Source organism: Bidens hawaiensis, unplaced genomic scaffold, assembly GCF_021521415.1.
Source record: "Bidens hawaiensis isolate Kalapana, Puna unplaced genomic scaffold, B.hawaiensis_p1.1 tig00022145_1, whole genome shotgun sequence".
Lineage (NCBI taxonomy): Eukaryota > Viridiplantae > Streptophyta > Magnoliopsida > Asterales > Asteraceae > Bidens > Bidens hawaiensis.
Genome location: NW_027493427.1, coordinates 20,172 through 45,209, shown reverse-complemented (window position 1 = coordinate 45,209; position 25,038 = coordinate 20,172). Strand labels below are relative to the sequence as shown.

The window sequence follows — 25,038 nt, the reverse complement described above, 5'->3', positions numbered from 1 at the left end:
TGGGTTAAGTTTCGCTTAACATGAAGACCATAAACTATCATACTTTTGTTTACTGACCAAGCGATACTTTCGCGCTATTCTTTAATTAATTTCGCGTAACTTATAATTTTACTTGTGGAGTACTCAAGTGAAAGGTTTTTAATTAGGAGAAAGTTGTAAGCTTTTTCCTAGCCATTCTTTCGCATAAATTGATGCGGCGAAAGTTTGACACCTACGTCTAGAAATGTCTTTCGTTTAAGGCGAAGTTTCACTTAAGCCTACTTTTTCTTTGATTACACTTTTGCGTAACTGTTGTTTCGTTTGAACGAACTTTCCAGTGATTTAAAGTTTCGCTTGACGTACTTGAAGCACCGTAACAGGCTTGACAATGGCTGCTTTAACTGAAATCAATCTAAACGCCTCAAGATCCTAAAAACTTCATTGTACGAAATCGATCAGAACCTTCATATAACATCTTTTTGAGCATAACCCACCATTAACATGCGATTTTTAATCTAAAAACTTGACAAAATCTAAAAATTCATTTTCTAATGAATTTTTGACCGTTGTTGAACCATGCTACCAAGGGCGCTGCCTCTTAGGAACCCCCATTAGTTAGGGTCTTCATCCATAACATTATAATAATTAACTCAAGCAAGTGTGCACCCATGCCTCCTGACTTGTTTAATGTATATCATGATTATATTGGTCGACAAGTTAATCAAGCGACAATAAAACATAATTTCCTTTCAAACATTAATCATCACGCGCGTTTTTATATTTTCAGAAGTCTTTAAATAACTTTACAGAACAATTTTTTTTTTATTACAGTCAACAAACTTTATAGAACATATTAAAAGTGTAAGTCCGGTCACATAAAAACTTTTGTACATGATTTGTATCAGTACTATTAGGTTACAATTGATCATGATGGATTATATAGTAGTAGAGTATATTAAGAATGAAACGAGCAAAAAGGATCGAGTATGGTAGCAAGAACTGAAAGCTTAGAGCGAGCGGTATACACGCATCTTTCATTAACACCAATAGTGAATCAAACAATTTCCATCTTGCAGCTAGTAAAGTCATTAAATATTTTGTTATTGGAAGGCCATGGTAATTTTTTTTGGACATGTTATTATGTTTAGGTATATGCTATCAATTTTTTTTGTTTTTAATTTGTTGTACCTACCTCATTTTGAATATGCCTGACTTGTAACTCATTTATTTAATACATTAATAACTAGAAATGAACCGGTATAGTTAAAATCTGAATTTTTCGCAAGGAATTACTTAGGCGATATGGATATAAGGTTAATTAACTGAATGATGGTTTTCTGAAACTCTGACTCAAATTTCTTTACATGAAACATAGATTTTGAATTCAAAGATCTTTCCGTATTTTCTTATAACGCGTAAAATTAGTTGTCTAATTAGTTTATTGTTGTTAATCTTTTTTTAAATTTCAAAATTTGTATTATGTATCAAATTTAGACCCATCAGGTGAAAAAAAAATGACTTAACGTACTTTATTTTTAATATACACCAACTTCATGCTCTTAACTCTACACCTTCTTCCACTATAAAACTATAACCTGGCCTCAACCACTTAACAACCACCACTATGTATACACAATAAATTAAATAGTACCACTAAACATTTTGCTATTTTACTTACCTGTAAAACTAAAGGTGTTAAACACATAATGCTTCTTATTATATCTTAAAAGTTGTTTATGCTTGTACTTCCCTTCAGTTTTGCATCAACACATCATAATATACAAACAACCTACTGTATTCTATCAATTAAGAACATTAAACCTCCATAATGATTGTGCCAACAAATACCAGTCAACCTGAGTCTTTGTAATATAGGTGTAGCTAGTTGGTTTAATATATATTAATGCTAATTATTGAGTTAGATAATTATTCTGTCTTTTCTATTCACATTCATGTTCTATGCACTGATATAGTAAATTAAACATTCAAACCTAACTATAATATAATGCCTTCTGAACAAGAGAAGCTACATTCAACCAATAACTTTAAAGGAACTTTATCACATTTCCCACATAACTTAAGATCACACCAAGAAATGCATGCAGTATATAGAAATTAAAAGATACATTTTTTTCACCTTTAAGATTGAAATATATCAAAATTGCATTTTTTTTTTCATAATTGTAATACATGATGTCCCATTTATTCTTATGATCACTCGTAATCGAATGTTCAAACTGAATTATAAATTGATAATTCGAAAACAATACATTGATCACGCAATTGTTCCAGCAGATCTCATCTTGCTAATCTCTTTGGTTTGAGTTTGGAATTGCACAAGATTATATGAAGGAATGTTATAACCACTAAAGCTTTGCTCATGAATATTATTGTCACCAATGGATGGTGCAAGAATATTAGGAAGAAGTCCATAGTTTTCTGTGAAATTTTCGGAATCCCAACCTCCAAGGAAACCTAAGAATGTATTGCTTGAATTTAACCATCCTACTGGTGGATCTTCAAACTCTTTGTTATAACCGTACCCGGAATCATGTGTTGAGCTTGCAACATTATTCAACTGTGTATGATCAAACAAATGATGCATACTAGAATATTCCAAAGGAGAACTTGTTGAACCTTGATCAGTGTAATGATTATTAGGGTTTGTTGAAAACCCTAATTTATGTTGATCAAAATCATCATTAGGGTTTGCTCTAAACACCTGCTTTGATTTTGTTCTCTCTCTTGCTCTTGCTCTTGCCTTGTCCCTCAATTCCCTAGTGATTAATTCGCTTTCCGTGTGCTTTTTCGATTGTTTACCTTTGTTCGAAGTAGCATCGAATTCGATACCTGAATCAACTTCACAATCTGAAAGCGATTCGCAGCTTTCGATATTCTCTCTGGCCACACTTTGTTTAGTCTTTTGTAACTTCACATGACTTTCAGTGACTTCATCTATTGCATTCTTGGACTTGCAAAAGAGCCACTCAATGGTTCTACTTGCTTTATCAAACCCTAAGATATCTTGAAGGCCAAAAAACTTATGAGCAATATTGAGAGACAATCTCTGTAACACCTCAACCCGGAGCAGGCTGACGTGTCACTATTACAGATATCATAGACCAAACAAAAACCATTTAAATGAAATGAAAAGAATCCCATGGCAACCAAAAGAGTTAAAAACACTGAAAGAGATTCTAAGTAAAATTTATTAAATGCTTAAAAAAAAAATTAAATCAAGTCCTTATTCTTGAGCTTCATTTTACTCTCATCACTGATCTCCCCGATTTCCCGAATTACCTGTTAGCAAATAAGACAGACACAAACAAGAAAATACGGCTGAGCCAAAAATTGCCCAGTAACGGAGAGAACAATAGTACAGGTAAAGGCATACATAAGACAAAACACATACTGAAATAAAACTGAAACTATTGCGGATATAAAACCACGTTTTAGACCCAACTATAATTAGATGCGAAACATAATCCGATACACGATCGGGACGTAATCTGAATATACTCAAATTTAACCAAATGCGTACACACATATCAAAACGGACCAGAAATATAGCGAAACAAAATATAATTACTAAAATACACGACGATGATGTTAAAATAAATAGGTCGTGTAATACGGAAGCACCCAGAGCCTAAACAGAGGGGTACACAGCTAGCTAGTCCATGCACCAAGGAGACGGTGTGGGTGGCGTGCACACATTGTTCCATCTCAAACAGAAGTCAGGAGTCAGGAGTCAGGAGTCGGAGCTAAGATCAATCTATACGCCTCTAAGTGGCCAAGGTACTACATGAGTACTTTCAGAGACGCCGTGAACTTTGATTATGCACTGTCACGATAAGTGCCATGTCGTTGACGCCCCAACGACAAGTCAGAAATGCTCGGGTAACAGAGTACTGAACTAAAGTCGTATAACTAAAAGATATTTAAACAGGAACATGCAATAATGAATTCAAAATATATATAACCTATTGCATGCTATAAAATTAATATAACCATATCATACGAATAAACCGAACTAGATAACAAAAATCCGCACTACGAAGTGACGGACATCGAATATAAAATGGACTAGAACCAATACTATGAGTGAAGAAAAACAGAATCCGTACCTTAATCAAAAGAGAAAGCAAAATTAAACTCAGTGTCGTCCGCAAATTTGTACGAGAACCTATGGTTCAGTTACATTAGGATTAAGTGTATATAAAAAATTAATGTTGGTTCATTCGTTAACTTAGTGACATTTCCGACGACTACTTGATTAGGATTGGTAAATAATTATTTATTTAATGTAGTTCTATTATTTGCATAGTATATATAATAGTAAGCTTTAGTGTTACTATCTAGTTACTACATGCGTGTGTTTGTGTATATATATATATATACATACATATATATATATATATATATATATATATATATGCATACACATGTTTGTATTTCCAAGAAAAAGTATATTCATTAGTGTGTTAATACATATAAAGACCAAAATAGATTTAGTTTCTTGAGATATGACCACTAAGTTTGCTTTTAATAAAATCATAATATTTCTTTTATATAAACAATACGAATGTGTAATAGATCTATCATTTTAGTGACCTTATTATTAGTATGAAAAGTTCGAATAAACTAAAACATAATACCAACCATTAATAAAAATCATTTATTTATAAAATTGAAAAGTTTGTTCATTTATTCATTAAAGATCTTATCTCCAATGCATGCACGCATACACACTGTGACGAAAAGGACAACAAACTAACATGTTAAATTGGCCTATAATGGTTTCAGTTTTTCTCCAAAATAACCGCTATAATTCATCGCCGGAAAAATCAACTATCACGTATTCAATACGTGTTCATAAATAGGCTAATAGAACTTACTTCAATGTCGGACTGAGCGAACAGAAAACGGAGACAACGGAGGTGATGCGTGTGCGTTAGACGATGACTGTATTAATTCGTTTCTCTAAACAGAATCGACCGAAAGCGAGAACTCAAACGGTGGTGGTTTGCACCAGCAACTAGGCTTATTTGTATCGAAAAGACACCAGAGATTTAGACACAGTAGTGGTACACGATGCGTAACGGGTCATCTACGACGGCGTAACTCAAGAAAGTGTGCGGCTGGTTTCCGGCAGCAACCGTTAGCGATGGCGGCGGTTTAACTCGGATCCGTTTTCGAGTGACTATTCTCAGGGCGGTGGTGGTGTGAACTGGTGGTTAAACAAAATCAGAGACTGGTGGTGGGTTTCGTGAGAAGTTTCTTGGAATTTATAACGGGGAGTCGAGGATGAAGGTGCGAGACTTCGGGGGTTTCTTCCAAAAATCCGGCAGAAGGTTGAGGAACTAGATGACGATCGAGATTTAAAATTTAAACAAATAAAACATGTGTTTTTTATCAATCATGTTTCATGCTATTCATTTCTTTATTTATTCATTTTATTATTATTATTATTATTATTATTATTATTATTATTATTATTTGTTTTATGATACAATAAAAATTTGGGTTATTATAATCTCATTCTTCGGTCTCTAAGGCCTTGCGCGGTATGAATCTTGCTATGCCTGTCCGTCTTACCGGCACTTCGTTTCTTCCTTACGTGTTTAGGTTTTGTAGTTTTCGAAGGTGAATGCGATGGCTCGTTCGCAGCGCTGCTTGTCGTGTGCTGATGGTCATTATGCGGTATGTCAACAAAGAAAGGAGACGGGAACTGCCCGAACACAGGTGCATCTTCTTCATAATTTGATTCAAGGTTTTCATGATTATTGGATTCATTGTTGCTTGAAGAAATTATGTATTCCATATTCAAATGTAGAGTAAGTGAGTGAGAGGGAGAGTGACTTTGTGAGATAGGCTATTGCTACATTTGCATGTACTATATTTTTCCAAATTTATAATCATAATAAAAAATAGATGGATTTAGCAAAGGTGTGTAGTAAGAGTTCATGTGGTTGATATTATTGATGCATAGTGGGAGAGATTAAAGAGGCATTAATTTGATAGGTGTAGAGATGTGGCCAAGTCTAGGAATGGTTATAATGTCAAGAGTACAGTTATTTATAGGCTATTCAGAGACAATCAATTAGCCTTAACTAGCTAGTGTGATGAGAATGACAACTTATCACAATCTTTGACTGGTTGAGTGACTCAAAAGGAATCTATCTCGCTTCATATGTGAAATTCACTTGTATTTGATATGTGTACTCAAACATATACACAAGTGTGCTAATGTCAACTGGTTAGTTAAAGCAAGCAATTCATGTGTTTCAAATATAGCATAGGTTCTCTAACTAGTAAACATAATAGTATTAACGCCGAAGAACAAAATATAAATGAGAAGATTCTATGATGGAGAATAAAACTAAAACATAAGATCAATTTGCTGCAGCAGATTGCAAGCAAAATGGAGATTGGCACCGTTACCCTGGTGGCGCTCAAAGGGGCAGTTGCCCTCGGCGCCCTGTGCTGGCGGATGAGATTGGCTGAGGTAAGCTGGCCGTGGGTTGCGCCCCCTTCGAGCCCACAACACATAGTCAGTCTAGGAGTCTAACCTGTGAGTGGAATATTATATTCTTTTAGAAAACTGGTAAACGTATGCATGGAGATTTGGATGTCTTAATTATGGAAAGGATAATTAGTATTAAGATAGCTTGGATTTTGGAAGGGTCACTTAGTATTCATTGTTTCACGTTTGGAAGCCCTAAACACCCATGAACATTTTGGGGCTGACCCTAGTTAAAAGGGATCATAAAATTTTGGTCATGAATACCCTATATTTATCAACAATTTTTCACTTCGAAAATGGGATAAAAAGCACATGTCAAGTCCCAGATCGATAATCAAACACGAACTAATGAATAACTCTTGTTTATATTAATAAGAAAATCTCACTCCAAAAACTGATTACAAACTCTCAAACCCTAACTCGATTTGACTCTTGATGAACCCTAACTCGGTTGCATCTAGATGAACCCTAACTCGGTTACATCTCATGTGTCTTTAGATGAACCCTAACTCCGTTGCATCGATCACACACCTTCTATAATGTCTAATATATCTTGGTTTATATAGACTAACCTAACTTGCTAGTTAAGACATTACTTATTATAATTACATAACAATTAAGAGACATAACCATCTATGACCATCTTGTCAACATAGGTCCCTCAAGTTCACCGATTTGTGACTTGGAGTCCGAAATTACTTCCAACAATCATTCCCTAATTTCTGACTCGAAATAGGTGAATCTTTGTCTCCAAACTTGTCTTTTTCACATGTCTGTTTCGAACCATAATCTTGACCTTTTTGGCTTTCACAACCATCCTGGCCTTAATCTCTTTGGAACTTCTCTTGATCCATAGATGTGTTCTTCGGCTCACTCAAACTCGACTACTTTCGTGACCTCGTCCCCGATCATTCACTCTGTCGTATGAACTCGCATATCCACTCCTCTGGCTACGATTCCGGTCATCCAATCGAACGAGCAGCAATCTTCCTTGATCTTCTTTTGTTCTCGAATCAAAACATGAACACATCATTCAAATCAAAATCTTGGCCAAAACATAACAAGTTCAACCCGTATAAAACAAACTCTGAATTGAACCCACTTGTCCAACCCTTTTTTCCGATCACAACTTGATCGATAACAAAACACGAGTCTCGAACAAACTTCACCAAAAGCCCGTACGCAAAATCCTACTCTACCTCAACTCGGAACCTGGTCCGCGAAACCTCCTCGACCGCAAGCTGTCACATTTTGTCTATGATGAAATCGCCTAGAAAAAACATAACGGTGGTTGAACCAAACTTCTCAACCAAAAAATAAAATATAAATAAATCAACTTCTGATATAGTTTTCCTTGAATTCTTCGTCGATCACAAAAAAAAAAAAAGAAAAGAAAAAAAAAAACAAAGAAAGCCAAATCTCAACTTTTGAGTTTTTTTCCAAACAACCAATCAAGTTAAGGATTCCTTTTCTCAAAGACAAAAACATAAAACCATGAAGGGCCTTTTCGCAACCGCCAAATCATCGGAACAAAACTTCTTTCACAAGTCTTGATATGAAGTAATTGGGAAACCCAGCTGTCACAATAGCTCCGTTTAGACCAGAAACGAGATTATCGCTGCTCAGTCTTGTTTCCTGGTTGCCGAATCAGCAACATCGATTGCAAGTATAACTCACCTGCAAATCACCGAGCAGAAACCTGCTGTTTCCGCCGCTTGTAGATATCGATTTCAGAATTCCGATCATCACCGTAACAGCCTACTCGCTGCCATCGTAACAATACCCATGCCGCTGCTCTAAAGTAGCGGTACCGTCGATGCTGGAACAAACTCTTGATCGCCGATCTCCTTCTCGATCACGACTTTGATCGATGTCTTCGGTCTCCTTATCGATCACAACTTTGATCAATAACCACCAACAGCATAACCGCTCTAATACCAATTCAAGTCCCAGATCGATAATCAAACACGAACTAACGAATAGCTCTCGTTTATATTAATCAGAAAATCTCATTCCAAAAACTGATTACAATCTCTCAAACCCTAACTCGGTTTGACTCTTGATGAACCCTAACTCGGTTGCATTTCACACCTTCTATAATGGCATATCTTGGTTATATAGAGTAACCTAATTTGCTAGTTAAGACATTACCTATTATAATTACATAACAATTAAGAAACATAACCATTTATGACCAACTTGTCAACATTGGTTCCTCAAGTTCACCGATTTGTGACTTGGAGTCCGAAATTACTTCCAACACATGCCCTAATGGTTTGTAGGACAAGGAATAAGATGAGTAGTTCTTTTGGTATCCAGGCGATCCATAATTCAAATTGGCGGGACTTAACCTAGCTTTGGACAGTTCTTCTATGTTCAGCCATTTATCAAAAAGGAAACATGTGATAATATAAAAGCATACTAAATGAACTATGTTAGAATCAAATGTATTTTATGACTTTTCAATTTCACAATAGTAACCATAGCATCACCCCAATTTTTATTTGGAAAAAGTAAACAAATGATAGGATATCGGAAATACTCTAACCAAAATTCGTGTTCACTGTCGTATATGTTTAAATCAAACCTCTATTTTGGAATGAGAAGGAGTTACTATGGTCAGTGCAGTAATTTTGCGTGTGCCAGAAAAGATATGGCGCGTGGAGGGAGAAGGCCAATGGATCGTGAATTTCGTTCCCGGATAAAAACAATGGCGGTATCTGGGAAATAAGCATTGGCCTAATATCTGCCAACAATCACGGTAATAAAGAGGATGCAAGTGTTATGCAGAATGATTGGTCGTAAAGCGTTTATATGTGACTTTTTAAGTCCGCTGTAAAATCTCAAGGCGGACTCATTAATATTCTTGGTATAGTATCCTAGGGTTGTTCGCGGTTCGGTTCAAAACCATGAAACCGCCTAAACCGGTGATCGGTTTGTTTTCATGGTTGGTTTTTTTTTTCATAACTATTGGCTGATCGGTTTTAAAAGATTCAAACCGTAGTGAACGGTTTGGTGAACGGTTTTCAACAAAAATCAATTGTGTAAACCGGACCTAACTGTGTAACTTATTTATATTTTTTATGTTTATATGTATTCAAATATAATACGGGATATAATTAGCTTAAAATTGCTTTAATGTATATAAGAGAGATATATTACTCAGCAGTATTTGACACTTGTGTGTGTACTTGTTAAACTTTACAAATTCTTGATAACTTTACTATAATATATCATATGTTAATTTGGACATCTTGTATAAAAACCGAACAAGCCCAAACCGTTACTATCCGTTTGGTTCGATTCGGTCCGGCTTAAGAGTTCTACAGCTCGATTTTAGTTTACAAAAATAAAATCGTTCGAACGGTTTGGTTCACGGTTTAACTCAAAAATCGCGAACACCGAACCGTGAACACCCCTAACGATTCCTCCATTTGAAATTGCAAGATATAGGTGGATCGTACAACTCACCAGACATTTTAAGGTTTTGGCATTTCATGATATCAGATGATGGATTGCCTAGAAACCCAAAGACCTTCGTGTCTCTCTTATAAGCTATTATTGTCTCTACAACGCTCTTAGGTGGAGCTGTTCGAGAAACCAAACTCCTAGGAGTCAGATGATTAATATTGTACGTAGAAGGAGTTTGGAATGGAAGTTTGTGGGTGAGGTCTATAACAGCCTTCAAAAGCTGGCCCCGACTCTCTTTTTCATTCTTGCATTATACAATTATGTGTGTGTGGAAGGGTTAACATGAAACTCTTAAAACCCATTTTGTAACCATAGATCCCAAAAATAAAGGGTTGAGATCAAACCTTGAATTAGTCCCACAATGTTTAATTAGCTTTTGAATTATTTTTTATTGCAAAAGGGCAAAAGAGGAAATTTATATCCGATGAAAGAAGACAAAATGTTGCAAAAGCAGCATTGGAATGCGTGTATGATTTTCTCTCTCCATCTTTATATAATCAAATGTATTTACATCTACTACATTATTTTACATCGTTTACATACTTTACATTCAGACGTGTTTTGCATGTTTTACGCATGTTTACATAATTTACATCCTTTACAACAACCAATAAATGTAAGAAATGTAATATGTCTGGGTAAAATTACATAACAAGACGTGTTTTACATATGTTACATCGTTTACATCTTTTACGCGCTTTGTATTCACGTGTGTTTTACATGTTTTACACATGTTTACATAATTTACATCCTTTACAACAACCAATAAATGTAAGAAATGTAACTGGCCTGGTTATAATTATAGAATTAGACTTGTTTTGCAATTGTTACATCGTTTACATCTTGTACCTGGGCGTGTTTTACATGCCTTACACATGTTTACATAGTTAGCATCCTTTTACTTATCGATGTGTTCCAATGATATTTAAAGTAAAAAAGAATTATGGAAGAAGAAGTATAAGATTTTGATTTTGGAATTTATTGTTTTAAGTAAAAGGAAGTAGTGTATGAATGAGGGAGAAGATGAAGTATAATGTAATGGGTTGGTGAAATGGTGTGTTGGGTAAGGGTACAACATCGACATCAATCCCCTCTCTCATCTTAACGTGAATTGTTGGTTTTGTCCTTCTACCAATCTTAATAATAAAAAAGGTCTTGAATACGTGGACACACCCTACACAACATAGTTGAGCTACACAGTTCCCTAATATCTAATCGTTGAGATTAATAGTTTTCAAAATACCAAATAATTCCCTAAGATCTAAGATTTAGGCTACATAGTTCCCTAAATATGCTCATATAATTTCCTAACTCCAAATTTTGTGTCCTTCCCACCTTTCATATATATATATATATATATATATATATATATATATAGGATGAGTATCATTACAAAACTCTTAAATTATTTTTAATAACTAACGTTTTTTATAAAAAAAAAATTGTATTTAACCGTCATTTGAGTGTAGTTTTATCCCTTTTTATATCTACATTTACGATTACAATTATAAAAATTAGTTATTACACATATCTAAATTTTTATATACATATATGTAAATTTGTTATTAAATAAATTTTATACATATGTAAACTATATGAAATAAAACTTTTTTATATAAAATATGGTAAAACTAGTCTCAAACAATGTTAAGATATGAAAAAATTAAAAAAATGTTTGGTTATTATAAGTTCCTAGAAGTTCTTAACTTTTTTATAATTTTGAAATGATGCTAACCATATATATATATGTGTGTGTGTGTGCGTGTGTTTATTATATAATATTATTTATTTTAATAATTTTTTAATGAAGTTTGATGTTGTATTTTGCTATAAGAGAACTGTATATTTTTGAAAAAAATTTGTAAATATTTAATACGGTAGTTTATAGAGGTCATGCGTAATAGAGGCTCTTAGAGATGTGTTTTTATCCCCTTTTTATAAAAAATAAAAATAATTCTTGATATACCACATAGGTATGACCAAATTTAAGAGTGTTGGCTAGTTTAGAATTTAACTTCATTTAATTTGCAAGTTGATAATAATAATAAAAAAGAATCAATGTACTTAGAAAGATTTTCCTTTTACTAAATTACACTTCAACTCTAATATGTATGATTGTTGGCATATTACCAATTGTAAAAAAATATGTGTCATCATATTTTTATATTTTAATTCATTGGAAAAAGGCCGTTGGAAAAGTCCGTCAGAATATTAATGAAGGAAACTGTCAAAATCCCTTTTAACCATTTTTTTAAAAATGTTTTAAAGAGCAGTCGATGATCCGTCACTGCAACGATCTGGAAGTTTGTGGCAACTGATGTGTGGGTGAATTACCGTGTGTTAAATGAGTCATATCACATGTTTTTGTTATTATATGCCGGAAACACGATTACTTTGTGTGAGTTTATGATTACAGGTGTGCAGAGCTTAAAGGAGATAAATGAAGGAATATGAGATGGAAAGGAAATAAAGGTTTTATTGCATGAAATGATAGAGAATTTGAAGACGAAGACATGGTCGAAAACGTGGCATAAATCGGATTTCAAACGAAGAAGTTACAGACGAAACACCATGGTGGGTGGCAGGCCCACCATAGCCTACAGCGACCCACCATAGCCTATGGTGGGTGTAAGGTTAAGTTGTTTGTTATATAATTGGTACTATAAACCTTAACTTTTGGATTTCATTGTGTGCTTGAAAGTGTTTTTGGTTATTGATTGATTTACAGTTTATCAATTAAACGATTTGTGGTCATCAACAATTAGGATTAAGTTTTTAGTGTCATTGACCTAACTATCTCTAATCATAGAACTAATACCTCATCAATACCTAAAACTAACAATCAATTAGATTATTGTTTAGTCGTGTCAATCATTCGAATTGAGTTCTGATAATCAACATAGTCAAACATTTAGTCTTTTGGTTTATTGATTCAAAGAAAGATTATAATCCAATAGGTATAGTTTTCTATCCAACTTGCTTCAAAACCTGAAACCTAGAGATTGGCTACCTTTTCTTTATTATTTACAAGTCCACTTAATAGTGTTTTCATTAAACAAACCTTTTAAATCACTTGACATCGTTTGTCCACCTTAGTAAAAGTAATTAAAAATCATCAAACTTGATTAGCACTTTCCACTGATTCTCTGTGGATTTGACACCTTACTCGCCCTAGCTAGTGAAGGTATTTTATAAATATTTTTGATTGGCCTTTCGACATCGATCAGCAACCAATAATTGTCTTGGTCAGCCTTGCATAGTTTTGATTCCGGATATAGGCAAATAATTGTCTTAGTCAGCCTTTTATAGGTTTAATTCCGGATAGATTGTTGGGTAACGGTTTTTGATGACTTATCAGTTAGAAATCAAGCCAAGATCAATCAAAGTAGAGGTAGTGGTTAGTGTTAGTTCATTTACGTTATCATTTCCGTCCCACCCAAGCCTCTATTTTACCCTCGTTGTTCGTTTGGTGGTGATTAAAATGTTGGAATTAGTGGTTTCTTAATATAAAATGCCGCTTCTTTATATTTGATACTCCCATTTATGCATGATAAGTCACCTTGGGAATCGATGTTGAAGAATCGAGGCACTTTTGGAATCATTGCATTTGTCATTTTACCTTGGAATACGTAGATGAGTATTCCAGGTGTTTTCGATGGACATGGTGATCATGAGGAACCCACACCAATAAGGATCCGTTAACAGGTGAGCGGGTATGACCGTATCCAAAGTTATGTGAAACTTATTTAAGTTTTCTTTATTAAAATATATTTTTATATGATTATGTGGTTTTTTACTCACACCTTTTATTTTGTTTCGTTAAACCACTAGAAAATTTTCAAAGAAGAAAGGCTAACATCGAGTCATCTTCAAGCACGATACAGGTTGATCAAGTCAGCATGTTGGTGTAGACTTCCAAATACTGGAAGAAGGGCATATCTTTGGGGTCGAGAGCACTATTGTTCATCATACCTTTACAACTAAGCATGGGATGTCGTCCAATACCACGAGACCGTTTGCAAGCAGCGGGTTGCCAAAATCGAGAAGCTCACACGTTACGACACTAACACAAAGGCATGTGATCACATGATATGTCTCGTTAAGATACTCTTGTTTAACTATTGTGATCTTTTTATATTTGCAGAAAAAGGAAAAACGAATATTGTATTACATGTTTTAAAATAAATAATTTTGAATTTGTGGTTTGTTTATTTAATTTAAATTCCATGCCTAGATAATATAAATATTTTACAAATTTTAGAATATTAAAAACATTTGAATCTGATTTTTTCTAAAGCTTTTTTCCTTTTTTAAGAAACTAGTTGCTAACGAATCGTCGTTGGTGTATCCGTTAATAGTCAATCAATCAAGAGTCAAACTTTGGAGAAGCACCGCTGATAAAAGTTTCAATCATAGCTAATATGCAAAAGAGAATCACCGGCAAATTTTTTATAGTGATTACTATAACCAATGGGCGTGTCTGTCAGTAATAGCCCTATTTTCTAGGAGTGAGATCTAGGATTAATGTTCAATAACGATGCATTGCATCACAAATTTGTTTTACCTTAATTACATGCATAGCAATGTTAGTGTTTTAACAAGGTGATTAGGTTACCTTAAACATGAAGTCGATTGAGTTGTTAAGTTCTTAGATCTTAGAATAAAGACAATCTTCCAACACTATTTCCTTTGACAAGTAGAAAGACTAATTCAAAGTATACAAAGGCATGATCTCCATTTATGGAAATAGTTATGGTGACATCGACCATGAGATGATGTAAAACCAATCACATTTAAGGATGGAGGTGATTCTTTACCATACTAATGTATAAGGTGTCGGCTTTGAAAAGGATGATTGTTGGAAGTAAATCAATGTCTTATGAACATAGCTTTATCAATTTTTCCTTCTTAAAATTGCATGTTTATGATTTTTTGTGAACATTGGTAAGTGGCTTTTAGCGTATGATCCTTCTTACGGCTGATTCTTTTCCCCTTCTATCTATAGCTTATCTGGTATTTGGATTAAATACTAATAGAAATTATCATGTGAAACATGCAAATCGAATAATTATTACGCTATAATTTTACAAGTAGCATAACAATTATTGCATTGGTTGTGAAACTATACATACGTTAGTTATAAAATTTAGTGTAACTTATGTACGTTAGAAACTTAGATTGAAATATGTACATCATATATATTTTATAAATTTATTCATGATACAATTGTACCATTAAATTATAAGCCTTTTTATTAGTTTCTTTAAAACCAATTATATTGTCATCAATAGGGTTGTAAATGAATTGAACGTTCACCTAACAGTTCGTGAACCATTCGGCTAGAAGCTCAGTTATGTTTGTTTGTTTGTTTGGTAAATGAATGAACACGAACAACAAATTTTGTTTGCCAAAATAAATGAACGAAGATGAAAAAGGGTTGCATTCGATCTTTGTTGTTCATGAACGTTCGGTAATGTGTTCATTTATGTTTATTTACGTTCGTTTGTTTTTGTTCTTTAGTTAAATGTTTGTTTTAATTTTATAATATTTTATTTTTAATAACCAATCTAACATTTAAATTTTATAAAATTATTTTTTATGTTTAGTTCTTTTAGTTTTTGCTTTGTTTTATAAAGTCTTGTTTTAACTAACGGATTTAACTTAAGCTTTGTTGAAATCATCAGATAAAACTGCCGATTGGGAGATGGCTATGTTTATGATTATATCAAGTGCTTAACTTTATATTTATTATGGCGATTATGTCTAATGTTTAGGATTAAGAATGTTGTTTTTTTCCCTTAAATAATATATATTGTTTGCGTTTGTGAGCAAGTTCAATTCCTTAATGAATGAACAAGAAAAAGATTTCCGTTATGTTATCGTTCATGAACCGTTTGTGAACAAGTTTAATGCTAAACAAACGATTATGAACAACGCTTTTCCCCGTCCGTTTCGTCTATCCTAATCATTAGAGTTTATTTTAGTAAGTTTACGTTTTGATTAAAATTATACCTTTAAGTTCTTTTCTTATACATGATAAATCGCGATAACGTTTTATAGTATGTAACAATGAATTAAGTTGAAGTCTCCTTAGCCCTTTTCAGTCTTTAACAAAAAATATTAACTTCATTAGCTAGACCAGTTGTTGCGGGCTTCAAAATGGGACTTCAAAATGATGTGTAGGGGCTTTAACGCACCCAACACCACACCGGGACTTCATTGGATAGGCATTATGGAGATGGGCTTCAAAATTTTACCGGAGCTTTAACAAAGGTAGTGGTGGGGCCATGACTTTTCACTCTCTCACACACATATATATAATGTGGGGGCTTTAAAGTTTAAACTACAACTGGGATTTAAGGTTAAAGCCCCTAATGCCTACGTGACAATTTAGTAATGGTTTTAAATCCCATCCACAACCCATAATCTATGTTGGTTATACACTTAGTTCCATACATAACTTTTAATTCACAATGTAAAGGTCAAATTTTGAAAGAGAAAAAAAGAAAATGAACTTTTTTAACAGTGTTCGGAACAACCCTACACCCTAATGAGTCTTACTAAGACGATATGTCTATTGTCCATATATAATGATTTTGCTCTCTAGGCCAAACTCACTGTCACACCCCGACCAAAGGCGGCGGAACATGCCGAGGTGTAACGATTGTCCATAAGCACATGACACTAATTAAAGTGACAGTATTTAATAAACTCATTTCATTTCACAACATCAAAAATGTCACATAACAATTATCCATAAAATAACCATAAACAAGATATCACAAAATATGACAAATTTGATATTGTTCATTTTTACTAATATCATAAGGTCTTTGATATCGTTTTCTTTACAATCATAAATCAACCAAGACGCAAACCTGCAACATTTCATAAAATAAAGTTTGTCAACACAAAGGTTGGTGAACAATTCATAAGTTTAATCATATTAGTATATAATAAAGATAGCCACAAAACTTGCATACGAAACGATAAATAAAAGTGGTAATTTGGATAAATAGATATCGCTAAACACATTAGCGACACCTAGCTATAAGGGGATGCCAAATAGTCTAGGATTTTATAGTTATCGTTAATTGCATTACGTTAACGACAACTTGCTATAAGGGGATGCCAAATAGTCTAGGATTTTATAGTTCCACCAACCAAAAGCGATAAACACATAGGCATATAAGCATAGAACACCAAATCGAGCAATTATTTAGGTAAAGTATACAACTACGTTTGTGGTTTAAGATTCAAATATAAAGCATTCTGTTGAATAAGTATGAAATGTCACCCCCAAAATAAAAGATGGAAAATGGGGTATGAAGTACTCACCTTCAAGTAGTAAACTTGAAAGATGATAATTTGGAGATTTGTCAAAACGACGAGTTTAACGCACAATGCCTAAAAAGAAAAGAAGTCTTGAATTTAGAAAGGTTGTCTTGAAGATATTTAAACAAAATAAATGTTGAGAAATGTAAATAATTAAAGTTTAAGGTTTAAAATGTAACTATTTAAGAATTTATAATAATAACCCTTTAAAAATGTAAGTTTGCTCGAAACCGGGTTAAAGTATCTAACCTTAATATTTACTCAACCTATGTTAAGTAATAAGGTGGGTAAAATGCAAGAATGCAAATCCCTTTGGAATAAAGATACTAAAACGGTTTTTTTTATCGAGTGTTCGGGTTGTCGGTTCGGGTCTTGATAATTGGCCAAACCCAAAGTCAACTTTCCAAAATATTGAATGTTATGAGATAACTCAATAAAATTTAATAAGACTTAACCAAGTATGTAGTTCCATTGTTTTAGAACTAAAAACACACGTTAAGCGAGTGTTCGGTTTTGTCGGTCCAAACTTTGTTATGAGATCAAGTTGGATCCAACATTTCCAAGTACTTAAGAAAATATTTAAAAATCAATTTGTAACTATTTTTAAAGAAATATACAAGTCTTGATGGCTAAAAAAAACACACTTGTGTGTCTTAAGCGAGTAAGAATCGGTTTGGTTTCCACATGTCCAACCACTAAAGAACTTGTATAATAATGTACAAATAAAAAAAATACTTTAAGTTTTACAACCAAAAGTTAACAATAAAGTCTTTAAACAAAAGTTCGGTTTTCGGTTCGGATCGTGTTTCGGGTTAAGACCGAGTAAGATTCTACAAACCCATAACCATAGAATTTGTAAAAATGATTTTAGAAACTTAGATCTAACAATAAGCATGTTTAAACAATTATTAAACAAAACTAGTAACAAAGTTCGGTTTACGGTTTAGAGCTATTTACGGTTAAACTGAAGCATAGACTCTTAAAAACCCATAACCATGGAACTTGTAAACATGACCAACAAACTAAAATAAGCAAGATTAATATGTATGAACAAGTTATATAGATGTATAGATATCAAGGACATGAAGCCTTGCCTTATGAGGTCCGAAACATCACCGACCGGAATCGGAGAAGTAACTACCAAAGGTAAACAAGGGGTGTATATTATATATATGTTTCACAACCATAAACAAGTATTAATAAGGCTACATAAACTAATTAATATGAAAGACTAAAAACATTCAAGAACACTTAAGAAGATAACCTTGAATCTTTGATGTTTGAGAGAGTTTTTTTTTTGGAGTTGTAGCAAGGGAAAATGAAGAGGAAAGGTGTTGTATATATAGGGTAATGTTGGTGGTCAAATATGGGTGCGAGACACAAGAATTTTCATGCAAAATGGATCAAGACAAAAACACAAAACAAAAAAAAATAATAATAATAAAATAAATAAATAAATAAAAATAAAAATAAAGGTAGGATGTTTTCAAGACCCAACAAGTGTGAAACAATGTTGTAATATAAATCCATCATTTTGATTATAACATAAGCTTCGGTTTACAAATCGGGTCGGTTTACGTAATAAACAAATACAAAAACGAATACAAACAAGACCCGAAATTGACAAATGTCACACTCACCCAAAAACACGATCAAGCAAGAAACCCACTACTGTGAAAAAACTCTTAATTCGGGTTTTAAACATGATATTTCGAAGATCTCAAGTCTTAACTATCACTTCCATACCGTTAGACAACAAGCAATTTCAAAAGGAAAGAGACCTAAATGTCACAGAGTTATCCCTCAGACTCCGTGTGGCGCCCGAATGCCAGCCAATCGGTCCGCTCATGACCAGGGTGTAACACCCACAAAATTTTGGTTTAAATTTGACAAGTTTATAAAGTTAAAGGACTAAAAGTATTTATGAAATAAGTAATGGAAAAATAAGATAAAGAAATAATGGCATTTTTATGGTAAGGAAAATAAGTATGGAAACTCCATCCCACATAGAAAGTAGGAAAGAAATGAAAGCACTTTATAAGGAAGGAGTTTTGCTTGATAATGTTCTTGTGTAACTAACCACTCTTACTAGTTCTAGCGGAGGGTGTGAAGCACCCGACGTGCACGGACTCGGACTCGGGCGATGGCCGTAATGTGGCGTTTTGATGGCGCACTTTGCACTTCGCACGCTCGCATCGCCGCGAGCCACATAAGGGCTGCTTTAGTATTTTTGAGCTATGATCAAGATGTGACAAGCTACCAAAGACCAGGGACTGAAAATGAACTTTAGCATCTTTGCGATACGCGAAGATGACAAGAAAGGCAACTTTGCAATACGCGAAGATGCAGGACACGTCACGGGACACGTGGTAGACCGGAGTGACACGTGGCAAGCCTACGCGATGACTCACCTAAGCTAGTGCACCTTCGCGACACGCGAATATGCACATATTCAGGCTATAAATAGGCAGCTATGGGGATGAAGTCTCCGTCACATCACACACACTTCACCTCGGTTTTCGTGCCAAAATCTCGTCATTCCCGATACGCTTGTTGTCTAGAATTACGTGCAAGTAGGAGTGTTGCCCACGTGAAGTTTAAGCATTTCATAGATAAGCCATACAAGGTAGGGGTTCTGCCCGATTATTTTATTATATATGGCTTAGACCCTAGTCAAGGGTATAGTCAATACCTTGATCAGATAATAAGTGAAATGTAACTTTCATAAGATAAGGTTATAAATAAAATATTATTCTTTATTATAAAGATATTTCTTATGTATGAAGAAATGGGATATATATATATATATACACGTTTCTTCATTATGAAGAAACGTAGTATATAAATGTTTTATAAATGAAATGAATATCAAGGTAAAAGTTATACAAATATACTTAAGGTCTATAACTAGATTGTAGATCTAGTTATTTATAAAATATTATTCTCGTACTATAGGTATGAGATAAAGAGCAAGCATTTATCAGTGAGATACATTGATATCACAAAAGGTGAATACGTCCAAACCTTTTTATAGTGTGAAATGTTTTATGAAGTGAATACGTCTACGTACTGTATATTTTGAAAAGATATTTACTCTTTAAAACTATGGAATGTTATCCATATGTAAAAGAGTTATGGAAATATTTGTATGAGGGTTGGTTCAAATCCTCTAAAACGTTTTGATACAAGGTAGTACTAAACACTCAGGCTAAATATACATGTGTCTGGATCCATACATAAATGTTTTGTAATGGGCACACTACAAACATACTGACCATGAGGCAAGTGACTGTCTATAGGGCGAGTAAAGTCCGATTATGTGGTCTATTGGTATTTTTAGTTTCGATGAGATGGGATGAAGCCCACTGAGTCGTTGAATGCTATTGGTGTTGTGTCATAACGAAGAAGATTTTATATATGATTATGTATGATGAATTATGAAAACCTTTTTGTTGAGTCAGCGTTATTCACCAGCTCATAGCTGACGTATTTTCCCCACATTTCAGGAAAATAGTATGTTAGAACAGACAAGCAAGACAGATAAGAAGATTGAGGACATAGTCGTTAGAGGTGATCTGATGGCTCAGATATTTAAAATACTGTGAAGAATCATATTTTAAAATGACAGGTATTTTAAAACGGGTATTAAATTCCCGAGATTTCAATATAATGATATTTTATTCAAAAGACTTCCGCTAAAAGAACATAACTCTGATATATTTACAAAACATGTACCAACTATTGGTCATACGCCTAGGCCCTAGGGCGGGGTGTGACACAGGGTCTGCTGGTTTCGTCCTGCCTTGGACTCATTAGGCGAGCGGCAACAGCTCGCAACCAGCAATGCGTTCGTCATGCAAGCATGACTAGGCATGTACGCCTTCCTTCCCGCTGAGGCCGTGCCCAATGAAGTCCGGGACGAGCCAACAAACCCAAGCGTTTCAACACAAATAAAGCATCTCGATCTTCAAATATTTGGTCCGTGACACTCTCCCACCACCATAACCATGCACGTCCTCGTGCATGCACATGTCGTCCCATACCGACGTGCAAGACTTAGACGTAGTGGTCTTCCCCTATGCCATGCATGTCTGAAGGGCAAGCTCGCTGTCCCATACCAGCTCACAAGCCGAAGCCATGTGTTTTGAGAATGATTCACTCTGATAAATGGGATACCCAATAGTTCAGCCAAAATGTGAGTTAGCCGTGTCGGTTAATTATGCCGCCGGAGTGTATGACGTTGACGTTCGCCAAGTTAGCAGACTTCAAAACGGGTTACGGCTCTGCTACACTGTAAAACTTTTAACACGAACACGGTGGTCTTCACTTCACTGTACTAGGGTGGCGCTCACGATCCCATACTCAAGTCGTACAAAGACAATTCGATTTTCTCTCACCACCATTGCTTAACTCATTCTCGACATTTTTAAGCTCTTTTTGGTTGAGTGTGCACGTTCCAACGTATCCGAGGTTCAACCTAGCTTTGATACCACTTGTCACGGAGTTATCCCTCAGACTCTGTGTGGTGCCCGAAGACCAGCCAATCGGTCCGCTCATGACTAGGGTCTGCTGGTTTCGTCCTGCCTTGGACTCATCAGGCGAGCGGTAACAGCTCGCAACCAGCGATGCGTTCGTCATGCAAGCATGACTAGGCATGTACGCCTTCCTTCCCGCTGAGGCCGTGCCCAATGAAGTCCGGAACGAGCCAACAAACCCAAACGTTTCAACACAAATAAAGCATCTCGATTTTTAAATATTTGGTATGTGAAATAAAGCTTCCACCTAATGTTTATATATCTCAATTAATTACCTAGTGACCCATGAATTAATGGTCAATTACAAGCACATGCTGCATTAAAGATTTTTTTGACACATTGCAGAATAAGCTTTTAAATTTGGTATCCAATTCGATTCGTATTAATTTATTAAATATAAATGTAGAGTAAAAGAGTAATTCACGGGTCTAACTCATCAATCTAAAATCTAAAATCTAAAGGTGTTTGTTTTTTAAGACAAAAACTGTCTGCAATAAAATTTCATCTGATTTCATGTCTATAACTGAAGATGTGATCTGAAAGTTTGCAATATGAAAATATAATACTGTTAATTTATAAACTAGATATCGTCCGCACAAGCTGAAAATTAGTTACCTATCATACGTATCACAGTAGATAAAGTCACTTAACATCTATAGACTGCTAAAATAATTGGTGGTGGTGTACGAATTATGCAAGTGGATGGTGGCAGACGATTGTGGTAAGCGGTGAACGGTGGGTGGTGGTGATGAATGGTTGTGGTGGGTGGTGGTGGTGGTGATGGCGGATGGTGGGTGGTGGTAGTGGACGATGGTTGTGGCCGACGGTGGGTGGTGGTGGTGGTGATGGACGGTGGTGGTGGTGTCTGGTGGACGGTGGTGGTGGTGGACGGTGGGTGGTGGTGGTGGGGGTGGACGATGGCGGACGGTAGGTGGTGCTGGTGGACATTTGGTGTTGGTAGGATGTTAAGAAATGTGAAAAAGTTGAACAATAGCTTATTTTTTAAAACCATAAAAGTTTTTATAGATTTTTTTTAAATAAACTGTTTTCAAAAACTTATGTTTGCATACTTGCAGACGCAAGCCCCTTGCAGATTTTTTACGCAAAATAAACAGCACCTAAAATTATGAATAATAAGATATTCAATGTTTGATACTTTCACATGACTAAAAGGATTATACTTCTCAACTTTTGATTCTATATATTTATGTATTTTAATGTTTTTATATTTATTATATAATTTAATAGATTTCTTTTTTTATATAAAAAAAACTTACTTCAGAAACCCATAGTTGTCTTTCAGTTTTCTTCATATGTTAGCATCAATATAATACTCCATTCATCCACTCATTCCACTTGTCATTTTTTCTTTGATAATGGGGAGGTGATTGTTTTCTAGTTTCTACCTAAAATATTTATTTCCAACTAACATGAATTACATATATTTGTAAACGTATAAATAACATATATTATATTAGAAATCATATTCCTTTCGATATTAACAAAAACCACACAAAATATAATGTTCCTATACCTTTATTTATACTAAGTTACTAACCTAAACTTGTTTCGTACTCCAACACTAAATCTTAATAATCATCAAACACCGTTGATGATTTGTCTCTCACCACCAGCCCACTACCCACCTTAGACCCTGTTGGCATGCATAAAACACCTACCAGTCTCCATCATCGTCACCTCCAAGTTACTACCGGTCGGTCCACAAAGAATATTCTTATGTCATTTATAAGAACAAAAGTTGTTATGAATCAAGTAAAACTAATGTGCAAATTGGAGTTAAAATGATTTCGACAAATGTAGTGACAATATTGCTGCTGGGAACAGAATTGCAATGATTTGGGCTTAACAAGTTGGGCCTGAATGTTGGACTTACGTAGGCGTAGCCGCGGAGGCTTGCGTGGGTTTTGTTTAATAAATAAATAAATAAAACTTAAAATAAACTATTATTGTATATCATGAAATTAAAAAACAGCGTCTAGAATAATGTGTTGTATTAAAATACAAAAGGGTAAAATATGAGAACGGAGAGAAGAATTTGTGATCACACAAAAAAACTTTTAAAAAAATTCAAAAAATGGTATTAAAAAAATCATAACTTAAAATATAAATGGAAACCGAAAAAATATAAAAAATTAAAATTTTTTCTTCCGTCATTCCCGTTCCAAAAAAAAAAAACACTGCCGAAATGGCACCATGCTGGAAAAAATACACAATAACGAAAATGGGCAAAAGACACAATTATAACAAAAAAAAGGTACAATAGATCGTAAAATATAATACAATGTTGAATAATATAACACAATATCAAGAAAAAAGACACAATCAATGATGAAAATAAACAAAAAGACATAATGGATTTTTCCCCTCAACATCGTGTCTTTTTTAAGAACGAAGAAGACGATGGAAACATTTTTGTGTTTTTACTTTTTTTTTATTTAATTTTGAGTTATGATTTTCTTACTAATTTTTATTTTTACTCTTTTGAGGCGTTTTTTTTTTTTGGCTAAAAATCATTCTTATCATTCTCATTTTTATTCCCGTTTATAGAATAACTTGAACCATGTTTTGTATTCTTTCCTATATATGGGCCATATTGTTATTAATCAAGTAATTGATTATTCATATTATTTCATGGCAATCTCTGTCAAATACTTGTCAGGTAATCCAGCTTAGCATCAAGATACGAAGCATGTAGACCCTGATATACATTTTGTCCAGTAAAATTTCCGTCCTTGCCAAGTTCGTGTGCTTCACATCCCGTTCGCTTTTTACATCCAATTTTCAAACGTTAGTTGGAGAGTTCATAAGTCAGTCGTCCATTTTAATATTTCCTTTTTGTTGTTTTCCACTTTGTTCCAAACAATGGGAAGCATTAGACTTCAGAATTTGTCTCCAGTGTGTTTTGGTTGTCTTCATCAGTCATTAGAGGATGTTTGATTTGGATTCCACTTAAATAATCAAAACAAAAACATATGACCACTTCATAAATTGAAGTCAACAAACACAATCGGTAAATAGAGATTTACAACCTCGACCGAACATATACCAAGTGTTGTGGATTAATTAAGGCCCCATGTCACACACTTGGTTGGGGCCTTTAACACCATTAGGAGTTTGGGATGGAAAGCGCCAAAGAGCGGAGGTGGTACGGGACTAGCGTGCGTGGGGGCT

At 34.3% G+C, this 25,038-nt stretch overlaps 1 protein-coding gene across 1 annotated transcript; it reads right to left on the bottom strand.

Moving 5' to 3' along the window:
- Positions 1 to 2,254: 2,254 nt before the first annotated feature.
- On the bottom strand, positions 2,255 to 5,818 carry LOC143564653 (uncharacterized). Its single transcript, XM_077051863.1, is given in 2 exon segments — positions 2,255 to 3,044; positions 5,493 to 5,818. Coding segments are annotated over 2 exon segments (1,101 nt in total). The 5' UTR covers positions 5,804 to 5,818.
- Between the last annotated feature and the right edge of the window lie 19,220 nt (positions 5,819 to 25,038).